The 20,029-nt window shown below is 45.8% G+C and overlaps 1 protein-coding gene across 3 annotated transcripts in view; it reads right to left on the bottom strand.

Annotated features, from left to right (window-relative positions):
- The window catches only part of pvrl2l (PVR cell adhesion molecule related 2 like), a 208,652-nt gene that overhangs the window by 119,832 nt on the left and 68,791 nt on the right, over nt 1-20,029 (bottom strand). For all 3 annotated transcript variants that reach the window (XM_062409907.1, XM_062409909.1, XM_062409908.1), the window contains exon 2: nt 229-341. In XM_062409907.1, coding sequence (XP_062265891.1) covers nt 229-341 — 113 coding nt within the window. The remainder of the gene's footprint in view (nt 1-228; nt 342-20,029) is intronic.

The raw sequence follows: 20,029 nt of genomic DNA, 5'->3' as shown, positions 1-20,029 counted from the left end.
TACTCATATCAAGGTTGATCAAAACAGATTAGAAGCTATTTAAAATAAATAAATCTGTTTCCTTGTATTTCTGCAGAAAGTTTGATCTGTAAATAAATCAGCCCCCCCCCAGGTTTTTCCAATGAATTCCCTCCATCAGCTTTCACCACCTTGTCAATCTAACCCTAACCCTGAGCTCCTCTGCCTCCAGACCTTATGAAACCATAGTGTTGTCTTTCATCAGCCGACCTGTGTGAGCTTGGTGCGTCCGGCTCCATCGATGAACTGGCAGGTGAGGTCCACCGACTCCGTGGGGTACGCCTCCAGCTCCTCCTCCACTCGCACCTTCTGAGCGCTGATACCTGCAGACACATGGAGAGAGGGGGGGGGGGAGTTAGGCAATCATCCACAATACCAATAGATTTTGAATAATTAATAAGGAGTTTGTTTGAAGTGAGAATAGAAGAAGACGATGGAGACAGGGAGCAGCGGTGAACACGGAGCACTAGTTCTCTGATTCATCAGGAGTCGGAGATCGTTTACATGAGTTTCCCGTGATGGATGTTCTTCCCTCCCACTTGTTTAGTGTTTGTCAGATGGGAGGTCGACCTCCTTCACGTGTTCAAGACGATTTAAAAACCAGGCTACGGAGACGCGTGATGGAAACAGAGCGAGGAAACCAAGACGAGGTCATTACAGAGGAAGGAAAACAATCAGGGCCTTTGATTACGAGCCTCAGGCAGCGGCTCAGCCAGAGTCCTTCAGGCGGGGCGGGGTGGGGGGGGGTGGGGGGGCCTCTCAGCATCGACAACCACGATGCTGCTTCTTTAGTCTGTTTAAATTCAGCTGAAGGAACCTGCGTCTTTTTGGGTGAGGGTGAAAGTAGAGTTGCGACAGCACGGCCGGTCAGAGAGCTGTCCCGTCCCTTCAGACTGAGACAGGGACGGACAGTGGACGGTCAGAGACCAGCAGCGTCTCTGCTGATCCACAGGCCACGTCACGACTCTGCCCAGTGGAATGAGCTCCCTGAACACCCTGCAGTCCACCCTGTGGGACCTCTCCTGCAGAGCTGCAGCACGTCTCCTCACCCTGTACTTCCCCCTTCGTTCAGAATCTGTCACTGAGCTGTTTTCTTGTGTTTCTCTAAACACGAATCTGTCAGGTCTCTGCAGACGAGACGAGCTCCCACTGGATCTCAGACGGATTTGTCAAAAGGAAACTGATGTAGCAGAAAATGCATTTGAGGCTTTTTTCTGCAGAAACATGATTTGCATGCGAGCGCTGCAGGAAAACTACGAGCAGGACCAATTCTGCTCGACAACAGGAAACCCTCCTGAACGCTGTGTGGGTCTAAAGTGCACGTCAGCCTCGTGCACCTTGTGACAACTGTGCTCATTAAAAACACAGCTGCTGTAACCAGGACTCCCTGCTTCTGAGAATTGGCTCTTATCATTTGGATTGGTTGACATTAATAAACTCAAATTCACTTTTAATTCTGAAAAGGGAGAAAGAGAGGAACTGAATCTGGAAGTAACACAAAAAGAGGAAGGATCAGAGCACAACTTGTGTATTCAAACACACAAGGCTTCAAGTGAACGAGTGTGTGTGTCATTACTGTGCGTTAGTGTGTGTGTGCGTGAGTGCTGATTGTTTTCATTTAAAGCATGCAAGGGTCTGTGTGCCCTGAGTGCAGGAATGGATCTCGTGTGTCAAACGTAGAGTTAGTGTGAAGAATAGAGTGTGTTCACTTCACAGTGTGCGTTTGTGTTCGTATGATTACTTTACATGTGTGTGTGTGTGTGTGTGTGTGTGTGTGTGTGTGTGTGTGTGTGTGTGTGTGTGTGTGTGAATAAATCAGCCCCTCTCATTGTGATGTGAGTGCACTGACTCAGTCACTGCACCTCGCTCTCCACCCTCAGGGAGACGATGGGCTGTCAAAGCACTTCTTCGTTCCCACTGCACGACAGACGTGCACACACATGCAAAACACATGAATGCAAACCAACACAACTTTTTCTCTTTGACCTGAATCCAGAAGAAGAGCAGCTACGAGCTCAGAGTTCACCTCCGTCTCACTTATTCACCTCCTGCACCCTCGCTTGACTCCTTCTGTTTCTCTTCTCGTTTGCACACACATTCAATTTCATTTCCTCCAACTATCCAAATAGACTCACAACTCATACTGTTCATACAAAAGGAGAAAAACAAACACACAACCACACGCACTCTCAAATAAAGCCCTGAATCAATTCGTTTTTTTTCATTGTGGTCAATTACAAAAAAGTTTTGAGCCAAAAGAGGAAATATTCATGGTGAAAACCTAAATGCAAGAGAATAAAAGAGGAGATTTATAAAAGTTAAGTGACTCAATGAGAGAGCGACTCAGTCGATGGAGCTGCAGCCGGAGACGGGAGGAGGGAATAAAGAGGAATGACTGAAAATCACAGAGAATAAAAAGAGGCCACAGAGAGGGGAAGTTTGGAAATGGCCAAAAAAGTGATATGAGGAGAAAGAAGTGAGAGGAATAGAAGCAAGGAGAAGGAAGTGGCATCAGAAATGATTCACTTCCACAGAGCTCGGTGCAGACTCAGCTGAGCGGCTCAGAGGAACCAGACCAGAGGAGGAAACTTCCTCTTCCTGCAGCTCGGACCCACATGACCAGCTCCACTAAACCCAGTCCACTGGCTGCTGCTTGTTTCAGGGTCAAGAGTCAGAACCAGTTATTTGCTGCTGTTAAATATCATGTGGATGTTTTTTTTGTTTTTTCTGATTTCATTGCTTTTAAATCCTGTTTTCAAGTACAAGTGATCACAGAGGGAGAAAAGAAATCAAAAAAGCTTCATCATCCATACAAGTGAAAGTAACTGATCCTGCACCAGCTTCTCTAATACGTTCATTTCTCCTATTTAACTGTTTGACAGCTGTCGGCAATCACCCAGATGAAAACTGACAAAACTGGCATCATGTCGATTATGTCAGATTGTCAAGTTGACATAAAAAAAAACACAAAATCATAACAAAGCAGCTGTGATTCATTGCGTCTGTGAGTGATTTGGATTCGACTGTGGAGCCCATCAGAGATTCCCTCGTGCACAGAAACAGATAAACACCACCAGCGTCTAAATGTAGGTATGATTCATCCCTCGGCTGCTGAGGGGGGGGGGGGGGGGTTAAGTCCCAGGTGGTTGCTAGTGGTCAACAGGTCTCAAACCTCCTGTTGGATTTCAGCTCTACAGCTCGTCTCTGTCAGTGAGAATCGAGTGTGTCTGTTACAGATCATCCACATCGAGCAGCTTCTCCCCACAGACTGGATTTAACCCGCCTCCTCCTCCACGTTAGCAGATGAGACATGCTGTACAACACGCTCCTGGGGCCCTTCCTCATCTCCTCACCCTCACTCCACAGCTCAGGTCGTCCACACTCACGAGGAGCCGGGAAATTAAAGCGACACATAAATAAATTGGGAGCAAAAAGTCATAATTAAGCGTTGACTCTGTAAATAAGACAGGCTGCTCTTAACGGGACAGAGAACTGGACACTTAGGTTCACGTTTCAGTTTTTGCCTCCGGGGTGGGGGGGGGAGAAGCAGGAAACCGGGGTTAACTGTGTGATCACTACATTTAATCATTTCTCTGTCCTGCAGCTTCTGTCGCTCAGGTATAAAAGCAGGTTGTCGCTGCCTCTTTGTGGAGAGACAGCCGCCGGCAGCACCGAACGATCAGGCGTGAATTAAGCTCGAAGGCGCTATTATCACTGTGATGCTCACAGGGGAGAGAAGAGGTTTCGGAGATTCATAGAATGACATGTTTAATTTAAAACATGTCTTCGTTTTCACAGCTACTTAACAATATTGCAGTTTTCTGAGAAGTGGCAGTTTGACGGATATCATTGAATGTGACAAACTGGTTATAAATATTACACCAAAGAAAAGACTGGAAATAAATGAGATGTGCAATCTTGAAGTGGTAATGTAGGTAAAATATAATCCATGTCATCTTTATCTATTATATTCTGTGTCAAACACCTCTCTGTCATTTTTTAAACTTAAAATGCAGCAGAGTGTCGGCAGCGTGTGAAGGTTTGATTTGTAATGAAAAACCAGAGCCCACTTACTTTAGGAGCAAATTAAAGAGAAATAATTGTATTCAATATTGTGAGATAGTGTTTTTTTATGTTTTTTTGAATTTCTGAAGAAAGATCTTGATACAAAAATAAATCAGGAAAACTCCAAGGACTCAAATCAGTGATCTGTGCAAACTAATTGAATGTAAGGGAACTAATAGGCCTCTGAGGGGATGTGTCCTCTGCTGAAATATAGATTTTAGCTGCATTATTTTTCCATCCAGTCTTTCCCCGATGATCTGATAAACCATTCATCACATTATTATCGTCTACGTGTGAGTCATGAGTGAATAATGACGGATTCAGGGCTACAACATGCGATATCAATCACCGGGGGATTTGATGCATTCCACACGCAGCCACGTCGTTAAACAGGTCAACACCATTAAACCATTAAAACCCGACGCTCATGACATTCACACACGACAATAACACCAGGAAACGCCGTCGTAACTCCTGGGATGTGACGTGGAGCCGGGAGGAGGCAGAGCCGAGCTGGCAGCGAGGGACCGGCTCATCCACAACACACTGGAAGCTGAATTACCGGTAATTGGCATTTGACAGCTCGTAATTACGGCGTTTTGCGTCGGCTTTTCAGTAACAGGACACTGATCAACAATGTGGTGGAGGGAAGGAGAGAGGAGATTAGTTGTCACGAGGACGGTTTTGGTCACACACACACACACACACACACACGCACAGACACACACCGTTAGCTGGCAGTCAGACACTCCTGGCATCACTGAGGGTTTTTATTAAACCACAGTGATGCTAATACAGCTGAAATAATTCTGAAATTACATATCCAGCGTTTGAAGGTTGAAATTTAAATCCAAGAAAAACGCTGAATCTCTGTGTTATATCGCACATGAAGGATTCGGTTTCACAATAATGTGTCACCACCTCACACACTGGATATCAAACCATTTACACCATTAACGTTCATGTGATGTAAATATATCACCTTCATCCCTTGAGAGAAAAATGTGAGGTGTTTTGGTTCCTCAGTAAAATGTGTAACACATCTGGTGTGATTATAAAGTGTACTTTATAATGAAGTTAATTGTTTTTATGGTTTTCTCCTGTAAAGTGTCTTTGGGCTTTGTTAAAGCACTATGCAAAAAATAAAATGTACTGTCTTATTATTCTATTTCTTCTACTTATTATTATTATCTCCGTTAACTACTAGTGAGAATAACTGTTTCCACTTTCAAATATTGTTTAAAGTCCAATAAGTAAAAAGAAAAACATTTGAATTGTCAGATTTAGATTTATTGTAATATTAATGAGCAGCTGAGGCCTCAGATCACTGTCACGTTCCAATGTGGCTTCCTTTTTTATTTATTTTCTGCCATGTTGCCGTTTGACGACCCATTAACTCCAGTTATGGTGATTTCATTTTCCTGTGGCTGGGATTGAAGGGCTGTATAATCCCCTGTGAGCTGAGGAAACGATACGGCCTCAGGGATTATGAAACGTCTTCATCTCCCACCGGACTATCTCTCCAGAACTCTGACGTTATTCAAAGTTGGTATTCTGCTGTTCCAAGCTGCTCGCTCACCCGCGTGATTGGGGCGTCAGGGCAGGTCTACAGTTCCAGTGTGTCTGTGTGTGTGTGTGTGTGGGGGGGGGGATGTTAGCAGTAATTGGTAATTAACACTAAATTGCCAACGTTGTGACGATCTCTGTTAGATGTGATTTCTCTCTCACACCCGCTGGCTCCGCTCCTCCAGGAGGACGAGGAGCTGTTGTTATCCTGATGAGTGGGTGGTGCATGTGTAATTTAGTCACACTTTGCAAATTGCAGGGCAAGTTAATGTAGAAAGCTTTCAACTCCCACCTGCTGAGGTGGATCAGCCACGCAACCGGGATATGAACGGTCAGATGAAAGCACAGTGGAGGCAAACGGAGGCTCAGACCTCTGGCCCCTGGTATTTGTATGTGAACCAACTATATCGCAAAGTAGTGAAAGTGCAACTCCACATGCATCCACTCACAGTAACAGGTCTATTAAGTCAAGTACTTTGCTTTATTCATATACGTTAGTACCAATGCTAACTTTGGTTTTACAGAGGAAAATGTACTTTTACATGACATGTGACTTCTCACAGGTTAGAGGTAAAACGCTCCTGTTATATTTAACTCTAGTTTTCAGACTCTACTCTATTGAAGCAACACTGGGCGACTTGTTGACCCTCAAGCAGCAGCTGCTGATGAATCACTCTGGACCTCTGACGTCCTGGAACAGACTGGGAAGCGACTGGGACGATTCCCCAGCTCCTTGATCACAGGACGAAATTCTCCTTGTTCCTGACGGGGGACTTCTCAGGAACGGATGAACCCGATGTGTTCTTCTTTTAAAGAAGTTAAAGGACCAGAAAATCATCCTCACTGATGACGATTAAAAAAAGCTTATGATAAATATGAACTTGATGTGCAAAGACCTTCAAGCTGAACTGTAGATCCGCTCCAAAGACTTCAAAGTCCCTAAAAGCCGGAGGTTATCTCCAGTCCAGGTGAGTTTCAGTTCCCTGAGTGGGATTTCACAGTCAGACACCGAGTCCCACACGATTAATAACACGTGTGGCTGTGGCTCAGTAGATGTTACTTTAATATACTCAAAACCCTTCTCAGTGTCTTTTCCCTCCCTGAGCATTTACACAGATTTACAGTGAAGCCGGAGCTTGTTGGCTCAACAGCTGAATTTCTCTACAGCTTTGTTCTTCAGGGCTGCGTTTCATAACGCAGACAAATAAAGCAAATAAAAAAACGATGTCAAAAGAAAGTGCCTGACATGGAGGTGAGGCAGAAGTCATGACACCCAGCACTTCACCTCACAGCCGACCGTTTGAGGAATGAGCTTCTGACTTTTAGAAAAGAGGCTGGTTTGAGTCCAGGGGCCTTTTCTCTGGAAGCAGGTTGACGGAGTTAACTGGACGTGTTTGATGAGTAGAGCCCAGAGCAGCCTTTAAAGCTGGAGCCTGGTGAGGAGTGAGGCTGCAGCTGCTCTGGGTGTTACATGGTGTCCACACAACTGTGGGAGAAAGGCTCCTGGACAAGAGACGTCCTTTCTTCCATCAACAAACACCACTGAGGTGCCCTCGAGCAACGCATTCCACCTCTGACAGCTCCTCGGTGAACGCTGGTGAAAGACTGAAGCCACTGATCCCAGGTGTGAACGTACGAGGCTGTATGAATATGAATATGAATATGAATATGGATGTGCAAGGTGCTGACGGAGGCAAAGCTTCACCGGAGGAAACAGAGTCCAAGTAAAAGTTCAGCTCTGCGCGTCTGCACGAGTTCCATCAGGTGTTCTTCCTGTGAGATGCATCTACAGACCTGTAATCCATAATGGAAGTCTTCTACACATGAAATAATAAGAGCACCAGCCGGGAATCGAACAGCGGGTTCAGTGTCTCAGGATCTGAGCTCCTCCTGCTCCGAGTGCAAACAAACACAAAGACACACACTTTCTGAAAGGCGGTGACATCCGGTGTCAGCGGGACCGAGAGTTCACTGGGAGAAGATTGACTGGGAGAAGATTGACTGGGAGAAGATTGACTGGGAGAAGATTGACTGGGAGAAGATTGACTGGGAGAAGATTGACTGGGAGAAGATTGACTGGGAGAAGATTGACTGGGCTCTTTTTCAGGGAGGACAAAAGGTTGAGGGTGGGGGGGAGCGGAGCGTGACGCCGTCCACATGCTGCTACGACACATTAAATGAAACGTCTCTGTCATATCTCCACAGAAAACTGGATCCACCGCACACGGGTCCGTGGCTTCTGTTCCTCGCTGCCTTCTGAACATGACTGCATCTCCTCAGACGCCCACTGAAGAGCACGCCTTCCCTTATCTGCTTCTCCTCGCATTCTGCCGCTCAGATCAAAGGGCCAGCGAGGAATTCATCAAAAGGAATTATTCAAATAATGGAACGAGCAGAAGAGGATCAAGATATAAGAGATGTGGCCCTGAACAAATTGGATGGTTATCCAATATTGGCAGAAATGAGCACAAAGAGAGAAACATGAGGAGAGAAGGTTCAGAGACGATTGAAGCTTCTCCATCTTATTTCTGTGTTTTTACAACGGTGCAAACAATCAAATCCTAGTTGTACTCAAACAAACATTGTGTTAAATCCATGTGCACGACAGAAAGACTTAAAAAGCAGGTCCAGCAACATCCATTAGATCCTGACGTGAGCTGGTGGAACAGAAACAGTTCCCAGAAAACCAACCTAAGAGAAAACTGCCTGGCAGACACACAAGTACATCAACCGATGTTCAGCTCATTGACAAAACACCTAATAGAGTAAAACTGTTTGACTAGTGCTGATTACTTTCTTTAATGAGCAGATCCAGTATCAGTTCCCAGAGCTCAAGTTGACGTCTTCACATAATCAAACGTCCAAAACACAAAGTAACGCTAAACCCAGAAACCAGCCACTCCCCCAAAGCATCAGCAGGGATCTGTGCTTCGGCTCAATATATTAATTAAACAATCAAAACGGAGGATCACTTTGATTAGGTCCCGAACTGACTCATTAGTTTGCATCAATCTTATTTCACAATTTGTTAAACTTTTGCAGAGCAGCTCCAAATAGAAGTTATTTTTCACACCTGCTGAGGGAACATCTCCTTCCTCTGCCTGCCACACTCACATTCCATCATCCTGAGGAAACTGGCTCCTGGGAGTGGGAGTCTGTTTGTATGACACATCGTCCTTCTTCATATTTTCTCAATCCTCTCAGTCAGAAACACTCGATCACTTTGCTCTTCTCAACTATGCACGTAATGTTTAATCCCTCAAATCAAATGTACGTAGAGGAAAATGCAGACCTGGAGAAAAGGACTGTGAAATTGATTTGTCTCAGCTCAAAACAAAACCATGTGACTGCCAGCTGAAGCTATAAATATGCAAAATGCTTAATGCAACAGGAATCTTAATTATCAATTATACGAGGAAACCAAGAAGCTGAAAACAGTTTTTCATTTTACAAGCAAATAACCCAGTTTATCCACATTTGGATTTCCTTTACAGTTTCCACTTGTGCCTTGAGTCTCAGCCTCTGGGACGGCTGAGACTCTCGGATGTGGACGGGTGGACTCTGACAATGGGGGGGGGGATTTGGCTCATTTCATGTCAAAGCGGCGCAGGTCCATTTTAACAAGCACTCCTCAGCAGGAACACTAAGACGAGAGTAATGTGGCCAGCCGAGCACGGAGCCCTAATTACTGATATGTTCTGCCAGAGCGAGAAGCAAGTGGCAAATAACAGGATTACAAAGCTGAACGCAAATTAATAAGAGAAGATCAGGAGACAAACACCGAGTCGAGCACTTCTGACTCTGAGAGACGTGGATCAGAGGGGGGGGGGGGGGGGGGGGACTGGGGCTCAATACACACAAACACAACTGGAAAATACATTAACATGTAAAGATTTACAATTGTACCTTGAGGCGTGTTCAATACAAGCTAAAAGCCCTGGAAGTCAAAATGCAGATTTTCATTTAACCCCAGAGAGAGAGAGAGAGAGAGAGAGAGGGAGAGAAACATTATGTTTTGCTAGAGGACGGATTTCACCTGGTGTCAGTGATCGTAACACTGGAACACTCAGGACCAGTGTTCCCACTACAGGCAGCACAGGTACCAAACCTATTAGCTGTCAAGTGCTATCATCTAATACAGGCTAACAAACATGAAACTAAAACAACAGCTGAATAAAAGCTTGACTTGACCAGAGTCAAACTGGGAGACTGGAAGAGGGATCAGTGACTCCAGTGCTGCAGGATCCAGACTGGACATCGATCACCGACCCAGTTGAACCAGTGCTTCCTCACATGGGTGTTTACTTCCTGTTTAGCCGCCACCTCCTCGTTCCCCTGTGTTTCCTCTGCGTGGTTTTTGTTTGTTGGTCTCGTTTCCTGATTGCATCCATTGTTCTGATCGCCTGCTTTTCTGTTTGCTCTTCTGTCTGCTACCAGAAACAGAACTGTGTGATTCATGTCCTCGTCTCACTGGCTCCTGTTGTATTTGCTTAGAAATCAGCTCATTTGATCAGACTCTTTTCTGATCCTGATTTATTGTAATAAAGATGAATGTGAGTGAGTCGAAACCTCAGAGCTGACGTGACATTCAAATTCTGCAGAACACGACCTTGGATGTAAAAACCAATATGAGAAAAATCACCCGCCGTCACCAATGCAAATATGACCATTTCTCATATGATAACCTATTGATGCAATATAAGACTGCCTCGTGAAGTCGGCTCTGCCGGAGCACATGAGCTGACCTCAGACAAGCAGCAGCACGGAAACTGTGCAGACTGAGAGGATAGAAGTAAAACAGAAGAGGAGGGCAGAGCGGGCAGGAGGGCCGGGTATCGAACTTTCAGAGAATCGCTCGGATTCTATCAAATATTGACGTTTCTATGATGAGCTCAATCTGACATCTCAGGATTAAGATCCATCTGCATTCACACAGACTCCACAATCCTCCACCACCGTGAAACAGCTCCTAGTGATAAAATGTCAAGAAGTAAAAAACCTGAAACATGTTAAATCACATTGTGGTAAATTTGTACTTTTTCATATATCGTGAGTTTATAGAGGAAGCTGCATGTGAAGGGTTTTGTAAACGCAGATAAAGACGGGGAGAGTTATGTCTCTGTGAATTCTGAACTGAAGAGAGATGAGAAGAAATGGAGGCAGACCTGGAGGGGGGGGCATTGTGTACCAGGACATTATAGTCTGAAATTACATCGGATGTAATCTCTGCTACAATTCAATTCAGACCCTGGTTCCCTATTCGTCTCTCGCTCGACCAACTACGACTGATTTCATATCCTGGAACCCATCCTCTCTCACTCTCTCCACCTGACTTGGTGCAGTGATGACAACTCAACCATATAAAGAGTGTGTGTGTGTGTGTGTGTGTGTGTGTGTGTGTGTGTGTGTGTGTGTGTGTGTGTGTGTGTGTGTGTGTGTGTGTGTGAGCAAGAGAGTGACCTCTCCAAATCTATTATCTCTGCAGGTATCGAGATCGCAGCCAACAGTCGTGCACACTGACCAATCATTGACAACATAGTCTGGCTTTGTGCGTTTGTATGTGTGTGTTTGCGTGTACGTGCATTTATGTGGGTGTGTTTTTGATCTCTGGCTGTCCTTGCCGTGTCCCCCCCCATCTCTCTCTGCTTGAGTGTAAACACACACACGACACACAGGGCGGCCTATGTTGGCAGTAGGCAGTCCAAACGCACGCACACACACACTTACACACTTACACAGACACACACACACACACACACACAGTGAGAGCCCCCAGCTGTTGTCAGTCTCTCTCCTGTCGGACTGACGGACACTAAGCAGACTGATCTCCTCAACTCGAGCCGTCAGCCCCTCCTCCTCCTCCTCCTCCCTCCTGCTCTCTGGCTGACTCCACCCCCCCCCCCCCCCTTCTCTACCTCCGTCCTCTTTTACTCTTTCTTTTCGTCCGCCCGCTGCTCTTCTGTGTCGTTCTGTCGTTAAAGAAACAGAACACAAGCAGAACTTTAAACATTCACACGACACATGATCGAGGTCAATGACTAAACTCAGGAAGAGGACGAGCTGCATCTAAGACGATAAGTGATGATGTGAACCAATCATCATCCATCCTGCTTATTCCTTAAAGTTCACAAATACAAAATGAGTGTTGCAGCTGCAGGTGCACAGAGGTCCCTGTGAGGCCTCGGGCTTCATGCTCACATTAACATGCTGATGTTTAGCAGGTGGCCCACTTCCTGTTCTAATGCAGCGTTTCACTTTGACCCGGCCCTCTCCTCCCTCACAGCACATCACGCCTCTCACTACCCGGTCCCCACATCCTGCTTCCAGGGTGACAGTGCTCATCAGCCTCGGGGGGGACAAACTAAACTGCTGCCGCATATTTATGTTTTCCTCAGAAACTGTGACTTCACATCAAATGTCTCAATTTAACGGCGGCTGCGTCAGACGCAGAGCTCGAGGGAACAGTGAGAGACAACAGGAGCAGATTATTTTGTACTTTGGTCTGGAACAAAAACATTTTAATTTCCTTATGAGTTTGAGAGAGAATGAGAGTTTCTGCCTCCGCGAGAAAAGAAATCCTGTGAACGGAGCCGACGGCCACGGAGAGAAGATCTCGGTGCTCGGATCATTCCTCAAAATCCCATCATTAAGCTGCAGATCCACAATAAGACCTTTAGAGTACAAACACATTATGTATATTTTGGGAACTAGCAGACGGATTATGTAAATACCATTTAGGAAAATGTTCAGCAAATCAAGTTAGAAGTCGATTAATTTCCACGTAGATTTCTAAAGAGACAACCAGAGGAGTCGCCCTCTATTGGTCATTGGAGAGAATACAGGTTTCACATACCGGAGTCTACGTCCATCTTTACACACAGACAATGGTCCGGAGCTACTGACTGGCTCGGGTTAGGCCCCATACAATAACCTTCATGTTACAGTGCACAATGAAAACAGCGTTGGAGAGAATCCTCTTGTGTGTGGACACAATCCTCCAGAGCAGAGGAGGAGATGACCGAGCCCTGAACTCAACCCCACCCGACACCCATGACCTGGAACCCCCACTGCGAGTCAGGCCTTATCTCCCACCATGGGAATGGGAACAATTCCCTGAGACTGTAGATCAATATCTACATGAAAGGAGAAAAAAAATAATAACCGCTAACACACAGAGACGACCCCGGACAGTTCCCCCTCTGACCAAATGTAGATAATCAAGCTGCCGGAGACACAGTCCCTCTCTCTCTCTCCCTGCATGTAGGACAGTCGCTCGTCCTCACCTTCCCTCGGGCTCGTTCATCTGTCTCCTCTCTGCCTCCCGGCTTCTCCTCGGCGCCTCCTCCTCTCTCCGTGTCCCTCTCTGTCGCCGCTGTCCCCGCCCTCTCAAGGTCAGCCCGCCGCTCTCCATCTCTCTCAGATACCCATTGTCCCTCTGCCGCGCTCTCTCTCTTTCCCACTCTCTCCCTCTTTCATCTCCATTATTCTGTGCGCACCTCTTCATCTCTCGCACTCCGAGCTACTTTTCTCTGCTTTCATCTGCTCCTGGCCTCGAGTCGTCCGGCTCCACATCCAGTGGCCTATTGCTCCTCTCATTTCCCTCACAGCTCTGCTCCTTGTGTCTCCTCAGTCTGTTGTCTACTCTCTCCTCTCCGACACATTTCCTTTCTTAGTAAATCTCCCACAGGAACAATCGCCCAAACACGTTCTCATGTCACCCAGAGATGGAACAATCTTAGTTTGGCCCTTGAAGACAGGAACTTATTAAAAAAGAACCTGTACCAGTGTTCTTCGTCCTCTGACCATTAACCACCTGCTACAGTAACAGAACACTTCCTGTTTTATTAATTATGCTATTAAAATACACATTTTCCCTCGACCCCCTTTCCACCAAGTCAGTTTAAGACCCGTTTCAAAGCCGGTGCCGGATCTAAAACCATAAGCACTGGTTTGACTCTGACGTTCAGGGACTGGGATCATCGTGACCATAAGAACCATGCAACCCCTGCAGGGAGCTGCTGTCGTCCTCCATCCTGAAGTTGTTCTTGAAGTTGGCCCTGATGGTCCCTGGGAATCAGAGATGTAAGTACGTGGCTCTGTGGCGGCTGCCGGTCGAGGAAAAGCAAACTGCTGGATCAACCCGGACTCATCCCCGGCACCTGGTTCATCCTGACTCACCGTTATCTGTTCCTCCAATTACACCTCCCACCCAACAGGCTGCTGCCTCCTTCTGACAAGCACCTCGTCAATTCACCAACTCAAGAATGAAGATTTCATGTCTGAATAAAGTAATAAATAATAAATAGGACTCAAAATAAAAGCAGGTATTGGATTTGGTCGGATCCAGTTAGAGTTCTGCCGTGTACAGGTCTGACTGGTGTGCAGTCTATTGAACGTGAAAGCACCACAAGGTTGAATAAGAGTCTTTTTCCAGCTCATGAAAGAGAACTGTAATAAACATTTCTCTGACGTACAAAGAAAAACATGGAGCCAAGCTGTCGACCTCTCATCTGAACGTGCTGCAGATGCAATAGAGTCGGAAATCAATGAGACTTCAGCAGAGATAAAGATCTTTCACTGACTTTTCTTTTTTAATATTATCGCTTTTAAAAATCCATTCCTCTGTATTGTTCTGTCTCGTACACTGAACTGCACTGACCTGTATGAAAGCTGATTGATTAGATTTACTAATTAAAGACACAGATGTTGTGTGCTCCATGTGCAGAGAGGGTTGCGACACCATCATTGTCAAATCAGCAGCAGACACTTTACAATATTCTAGTTTTGACCCAATTAGTTTCAGACGTCTCAAAAAGAACAATGTCCCAAAATGTCTGAGACGTCCAATTAGTCACTTGAGGAGTTCTTTGGATTTCCAATGTGGCAGCAGAGCCTCTCTATCAGTTCTAATAACCTGCATTTACTCTGCTTAGTGAAGTTATTACTGTTCAGGACCTCTGGAAACGGTTTGTTTGAGTTTTTTCGTGAAGCCGTCACTTTTTAGAATAATAGTCGACGCCGAGACTTTTCTCTTCTGCTGCCAGCCCACAGCAGAGGCGTGTTTCCAGCAGCCATCATCAGCGAGCTCTAAGTGCCTGTGAGTTGATTTTCTCTCGGAGCATAATATACTGAAGTTCACTGTAATGAGGTAAAAGCAGAAGCTGCCTGAGCAGAAAGAATCTCATCTGAACGCCTGCGGAGCAATTTGGAAAATGGTCAGCTGTAATGTACAGTATGATTTGGAGTTAATGGGCTGGAACAGGAAGGGATCACGACCGTCTTGTATTTTCTGTATTTCTTATTGTAGTTATATATATTTATATCTAGCCGCCTCTCTCCCATCATCCAAAGCTCTTTCACCATCTCATCCTATTTTACACTTCTCCGTCACTGTCACAGCTTTTTAACCATTTCACTGCGTCTCCTGCTCACTCAGTCTTTTCTTCACTGTCTCTCTCATTTCCTGCTCTGTCACTCCACATCCCTTGTTTTTTTATTTCTATCAATCTGTCCATTCGTCTCTTTCAATCCTTTCTCTCTTCTACACCATCCTTTACTTTTTGCTTTTTTTTGACAATCTTGTTTTTACACTTTCTCGCCGTCTTCTTTAAGGCGTCTCTGTTTCTCTGTCTGTGTCACCGTCCGTCTCCCGTGTTCTCGATACTCTTCAGAAAATCTCTCCCTTTATGCCACTTAAATCCTGACATGTTTTCTCTTGTCAGGCCTGCAGCACTCATGTATGTGTGTGTTTGTATATATCTGCATGTGCAATGTGATTTGGATTGTTTGTGTTCCTAAGCCACATAAAGAAGCGTCACACTGAGGAAATTAAAAAGAGATTTAAGGTTTTTTGTGTGACAGATGGTAAATGAAGTGTATGAGGATGCATAAAAACAAATTCCAAGTGTTACTTGAGTGTGTGTGTGTGTGTGTGTGTGTGTCAGCTACAGTGACAGGGAGAGAGAGAGAGAGAGAGAGAGAGAGGGAATACCATAGTGTAGGGACTGGAACGTGGTAAAGTGTAAGTGCGTGAGTGCAGCCATGCGTGCACACATCACAGTGACATACATGTGTGCTTGCATGTAGGTTACGGTGTAAAATGCATCTGTGCAAGTGTGTGGGAGAGAAAAAAGTGTGTGTCTGTTGCTAACTCAGCATGAATCCTTTATACAGAACTTTTGAATAACATGACACACACACACACACACACTCATACATAGCCACACACACACACACACACACACACACACACACACAGCAGTGATGAAAGCAAGCTGGAGAGGTACATTAGTATCTTTGCTGAGGCTCTTCAGAATCTGCCTCTCACAGCCTCTCTCACCATCGTGCATCCCAAACAACACATGCTGGCAAAAAACACAACTAACACAAACACAAAAACACCACTATCACCTGAGAGAACCTCAGCTGCTTTAAACCACGTTCCCCAGCTGGTCGCTAACTTCTCCAGTCTGTGATTTGAAGTAGGACGGGTTAGGTTCTGTGGTTTCTAGCTCCACCACCTGTCGATCCAGAACTCTGACCCGAGCAGCACGTTACTCTCTGGACTCTTTCCCTCTGCTGTTCTTTCTTTTATTCACTGTAGTTCAGGAGGCCCAGCAGGTTATCACAGGGTCCACATGTCCCAGTGTCCAGGAGCAAGACACTAAATCCCAATTAGAACCCTGATGTCCGGGTCACTGCCTCAAACAGCAGCTCTGTTGCCACCGGTGTGTGGGTGAGCAGTGGGAGGATGGCAAGTGTAAAGCGCTTTGTTTGCCAACATGGAAAAGCACTCGCTGCACATGCATATTTATAGATGCACGCTCTAGAACAGAGCCAACTTGAAACCAGCACACAAATCCCTCACACAAGAGGAAGAGTTGAATGTCCGATCAGGCTGCTGGGTCCATTTGTCATGGATGTGATCTACAGGCCGTCCAGGAAACGCAGCTTCACTTGAGAAAGAGCGTAAAATGATAGCAGTGTAATCCCCCCCCCCCCCTGCTGAGAACTGCAATATTCAGAGTTCTCAGATAACAGCGAGCACATCACAGGATGGAGAGCAGGTTCCACATCTCTAGGCAATTTGTCCACATTTAACAAGACAGGTAAATTACCGTATTCCTTTCAAGTTCTCTACGAAATACAGAATCAACATCTTTGATGCTCGTGTGAAATGAACCAGGCTCGAGTGAAGGACGCCCACGACTTCCTCGTCTACCTTCCATCTCCACGTTCAGCTCATCAAGACTAAAACCTGACGCTCATTAACATAACGCACAACAAAGTCCCGAGACCTCAAAGGGAAGCTAACAAGCTAGCACACTCCGCTGAACAAGACGCTCTGTGCAGCACGTTGAAGTGGTGAGGAGTGATTGAGGAGACATCATGCCCATTCATTATCACTGACATGAAAAGATCATCTCAAATGTTCTGAGGTTCATTAACTAAACAGCTGATCTGCATCCGAGTGCTCAATTAAAAAGCACGTGTTCATAGTTCCTGCTAACCCCGGGTGGAGCTTCAGGTGCTAAACGCCAGAGCTAACGAGGCGGCGCTCTGTCGTGCAGCAGAGCGTCGGATCGACTCTGCCTCGCTTTGAAAAGGTGAGCAGCTAATAAGCCTCTCTCTCCCCGACACTCTGCAGCTCCTCTGTGAAGTCCTACACACGCAGCCAATTAAAACTCACAGCGAGGCGGCTGCGTGGTCAGGCAGGATGTGAACGAGTTGCCGGACAAATTCCTTTGTTGTGTCTGAAAGAGGTGAGGAAGCATTATGAATAATCAACCAGCGCAGCCCGAAGGAAAAGAACAAAGACTCTGAGGTTTGTAAAGTGCTTCAGGCAAAGCAGTTTAAATTGAAGAGGATTAACCATTATCCAGTTTATTTGATTGTGATAACAAATGTCTTATTACTGGAGCCATAAATCAAATAATTCAACCAACAGGAACGAGTTGTGTTGTTAATATTGATGTAAACATGTTGAATATTATTATCTGTTAACGGCCATAAAACGCACAAGTAAATCTCTGCACAATATTTCCATGTGCTGTTACACAATGCTCTTACCCACAGCACACATTAAATACATAAATAAACAAACACCTTACAACCACAAACAACATCCATCTGCCCCAGTGCGCCCCCCCCCCCCGAACCCACTAAGGCCTCCTGCAGCTCGGAGCACAGCTCTGTGATGGATGCTGCACCTTCACTGAGATGAATGCAGCCACTGGCCTCAAGCACAGGAAACTCTCTCACACACACACAGGCAGACACGCACATACAACACAACACACACATCCATAACTTAGTAGCTCAACTGCATGTTGATGCTCATACACAACATTAATAACCAAAGCTGCACATGCACTCAAACTCTGGTGACAAATAAAACTGCATTAAGTGTCGTGTCTCATCCGTCCAGGAGATGCATGTGCACAACACACTTTGCATATAGCCTCACTTCCAAATGGCCACAGGTGACCATGCACTCACTCACACACACACACACACACACACACAAAGACACACACACACACACACTCAAGAAAAGACAAATGAAGCCTGCATCTCGTTTACTAGACAGTGCAGACAGAGGCTTATAAAACATGCATATCATGTATTCCCCAGCTGTCTCCACTACACATCCACTCAAAACAATCCAAACACAGGCTGGAATGCTCCATCTTCTTCTGACAGGCAATTATTTTATCACACTTCACACATAAACACTGTGGTCAGACATATGCACAGACGAGTGTACGACTCCATCTGATGCCGGCCGAGCTGTGCGCACTAACACAAACAGTTCACACGCACACGCAGGTTCATAATTCAAAGCCCTGGTTAAGAGGGGAGCGCTCCCTGCTTATTAAATTATTGACAAGCAACACCTCGGCTCTCTGCTGCTGACCTGAGGGCCGGCCGGCAGGGAGGGAGTCGAAGAGGGGGAGAGAGACGGGGGGGGGGGGGGGGGGGACACGACCAGAGACATATATGAGGGGAAGAGGATAGATGGGGGGGTGAAAGTGAGACTGAAAGAAGAGGCCAAAGGTTCATGATATCATAATGAGCAGAACAGCAGGTGTGATCACTCAATATGTTTGTGAAGCCTTGAAATTGGAAGTTAAATGTGAGTGAGACAGAGAGACAAGGAAAATGGACGGAGGAAACAGCTGCAGCAGCTCTCTGCTTTAATTACCAGTCTGTCTGTCTGTGTGTCTGTCTGTCTGTCTGTGTGTGTGTCTGTCTGTCTGTGTGTCTGTCTGTCTGTCTGTTGCGTTGCAGCTAGGGTCTGCAGAGGCTTCTACTTCACACAGTATTCATTTCAGAGTAATTACTGCCTTTTGCTCCCCTGTGCTGGCTGCACTGGTTGTACTGGTTGTACTGGATGTACTGGATTGCAGCCTGTCACTATATCTTCATGCATGTTCACGTGTCACTCAACCACATGGAACTGAGAAACAGACGAGCCACAAAAATGAAACCTGTCTTTAAAACTTAGAAAAGACTTTCACTGATGTTTATGTAACATTTCTACACAATATTCATGTTGCTGTGACCTACAATATCGTATTTATGAGCATTAATATTATTAAAAAACTAGAATAAATGCACTGATCTACAGGAAGGAGATGATTGCATGTATTCCTCACTCCCAGTGTGTGGAAGGTTCATATGAATCACATGTTTCTGACTTGTCTCTAAACGTACACACTGATTCTCTTTGTGTTAGCGGAGCCCGGGTGAAGCTCCTCGGCTCCGTGTTTGTTCGCCTCTGCTCAGAAGATGGCGTAAGCTCTTTCAGCGAGAGTATTACCAGGTGATTTATTTTTAAATCTGCACACTTTCATTACTCCCGTTATGCAAACGCAACACAAACACGCAGAGAAACACGGGCGCCTCTTTCTCTCTCGTTCTCCTGAGCACCTGGAAAGTGCAGCTGCTCTTGTTCCATTGATTTGTGCCTCGTTGCCTGTGAAGCCATTGAGCTGATCTGTGACACGGACGTTCTCCAGTGTTTCTCTGTTGTTTCCTGCCGTCCATCTTCTCCAGTGACCAAACTAAAACATCTCTTCTCTTTCTCGTTAGCTGCTGTGCACATCAGAGTCGGCGAGGAGGTTTCTAATGGACGTACCGGACACTTCAAGGCTGAACGGCTCGATTCAAATGTTTCCTCTCAGTGCACTGGAGTTTTTTAACTTTTCTAAGTAGCTTTGCTTTTGCTTCTGGCTTCACACAGGAACAAAAACAAGTACAGATTGTAAATGAAGATGGACGACGTGTCTCCACTTCCTCCCACGATCCACAAATGAAGCCAAAATATCCAGGTTGACACATTTTGGATCCAGAGTCTGAGTCACGATCGGGTGAAGGA

The sequence above is a fragment of the Platichthys flesus genome, chromosome 17 (genome assembly GCF_949316205.1).
Source record: "Platichthys flesus chromosome 17, fPlaFle2.1, whole genome shotgun sequence".
Lineage (NCBI taxonomy): Eukaryota > Metazoa > Chordata > Actinopteri > Pleuronectiformes > Pleuronectidae > Platichthys > Platichthys flesus.
The sequence above is the reverse complement of the archived record's forward strand: the minus strand, read 5'-3'. Positions and strand labels throughout refer to the sequence as shown.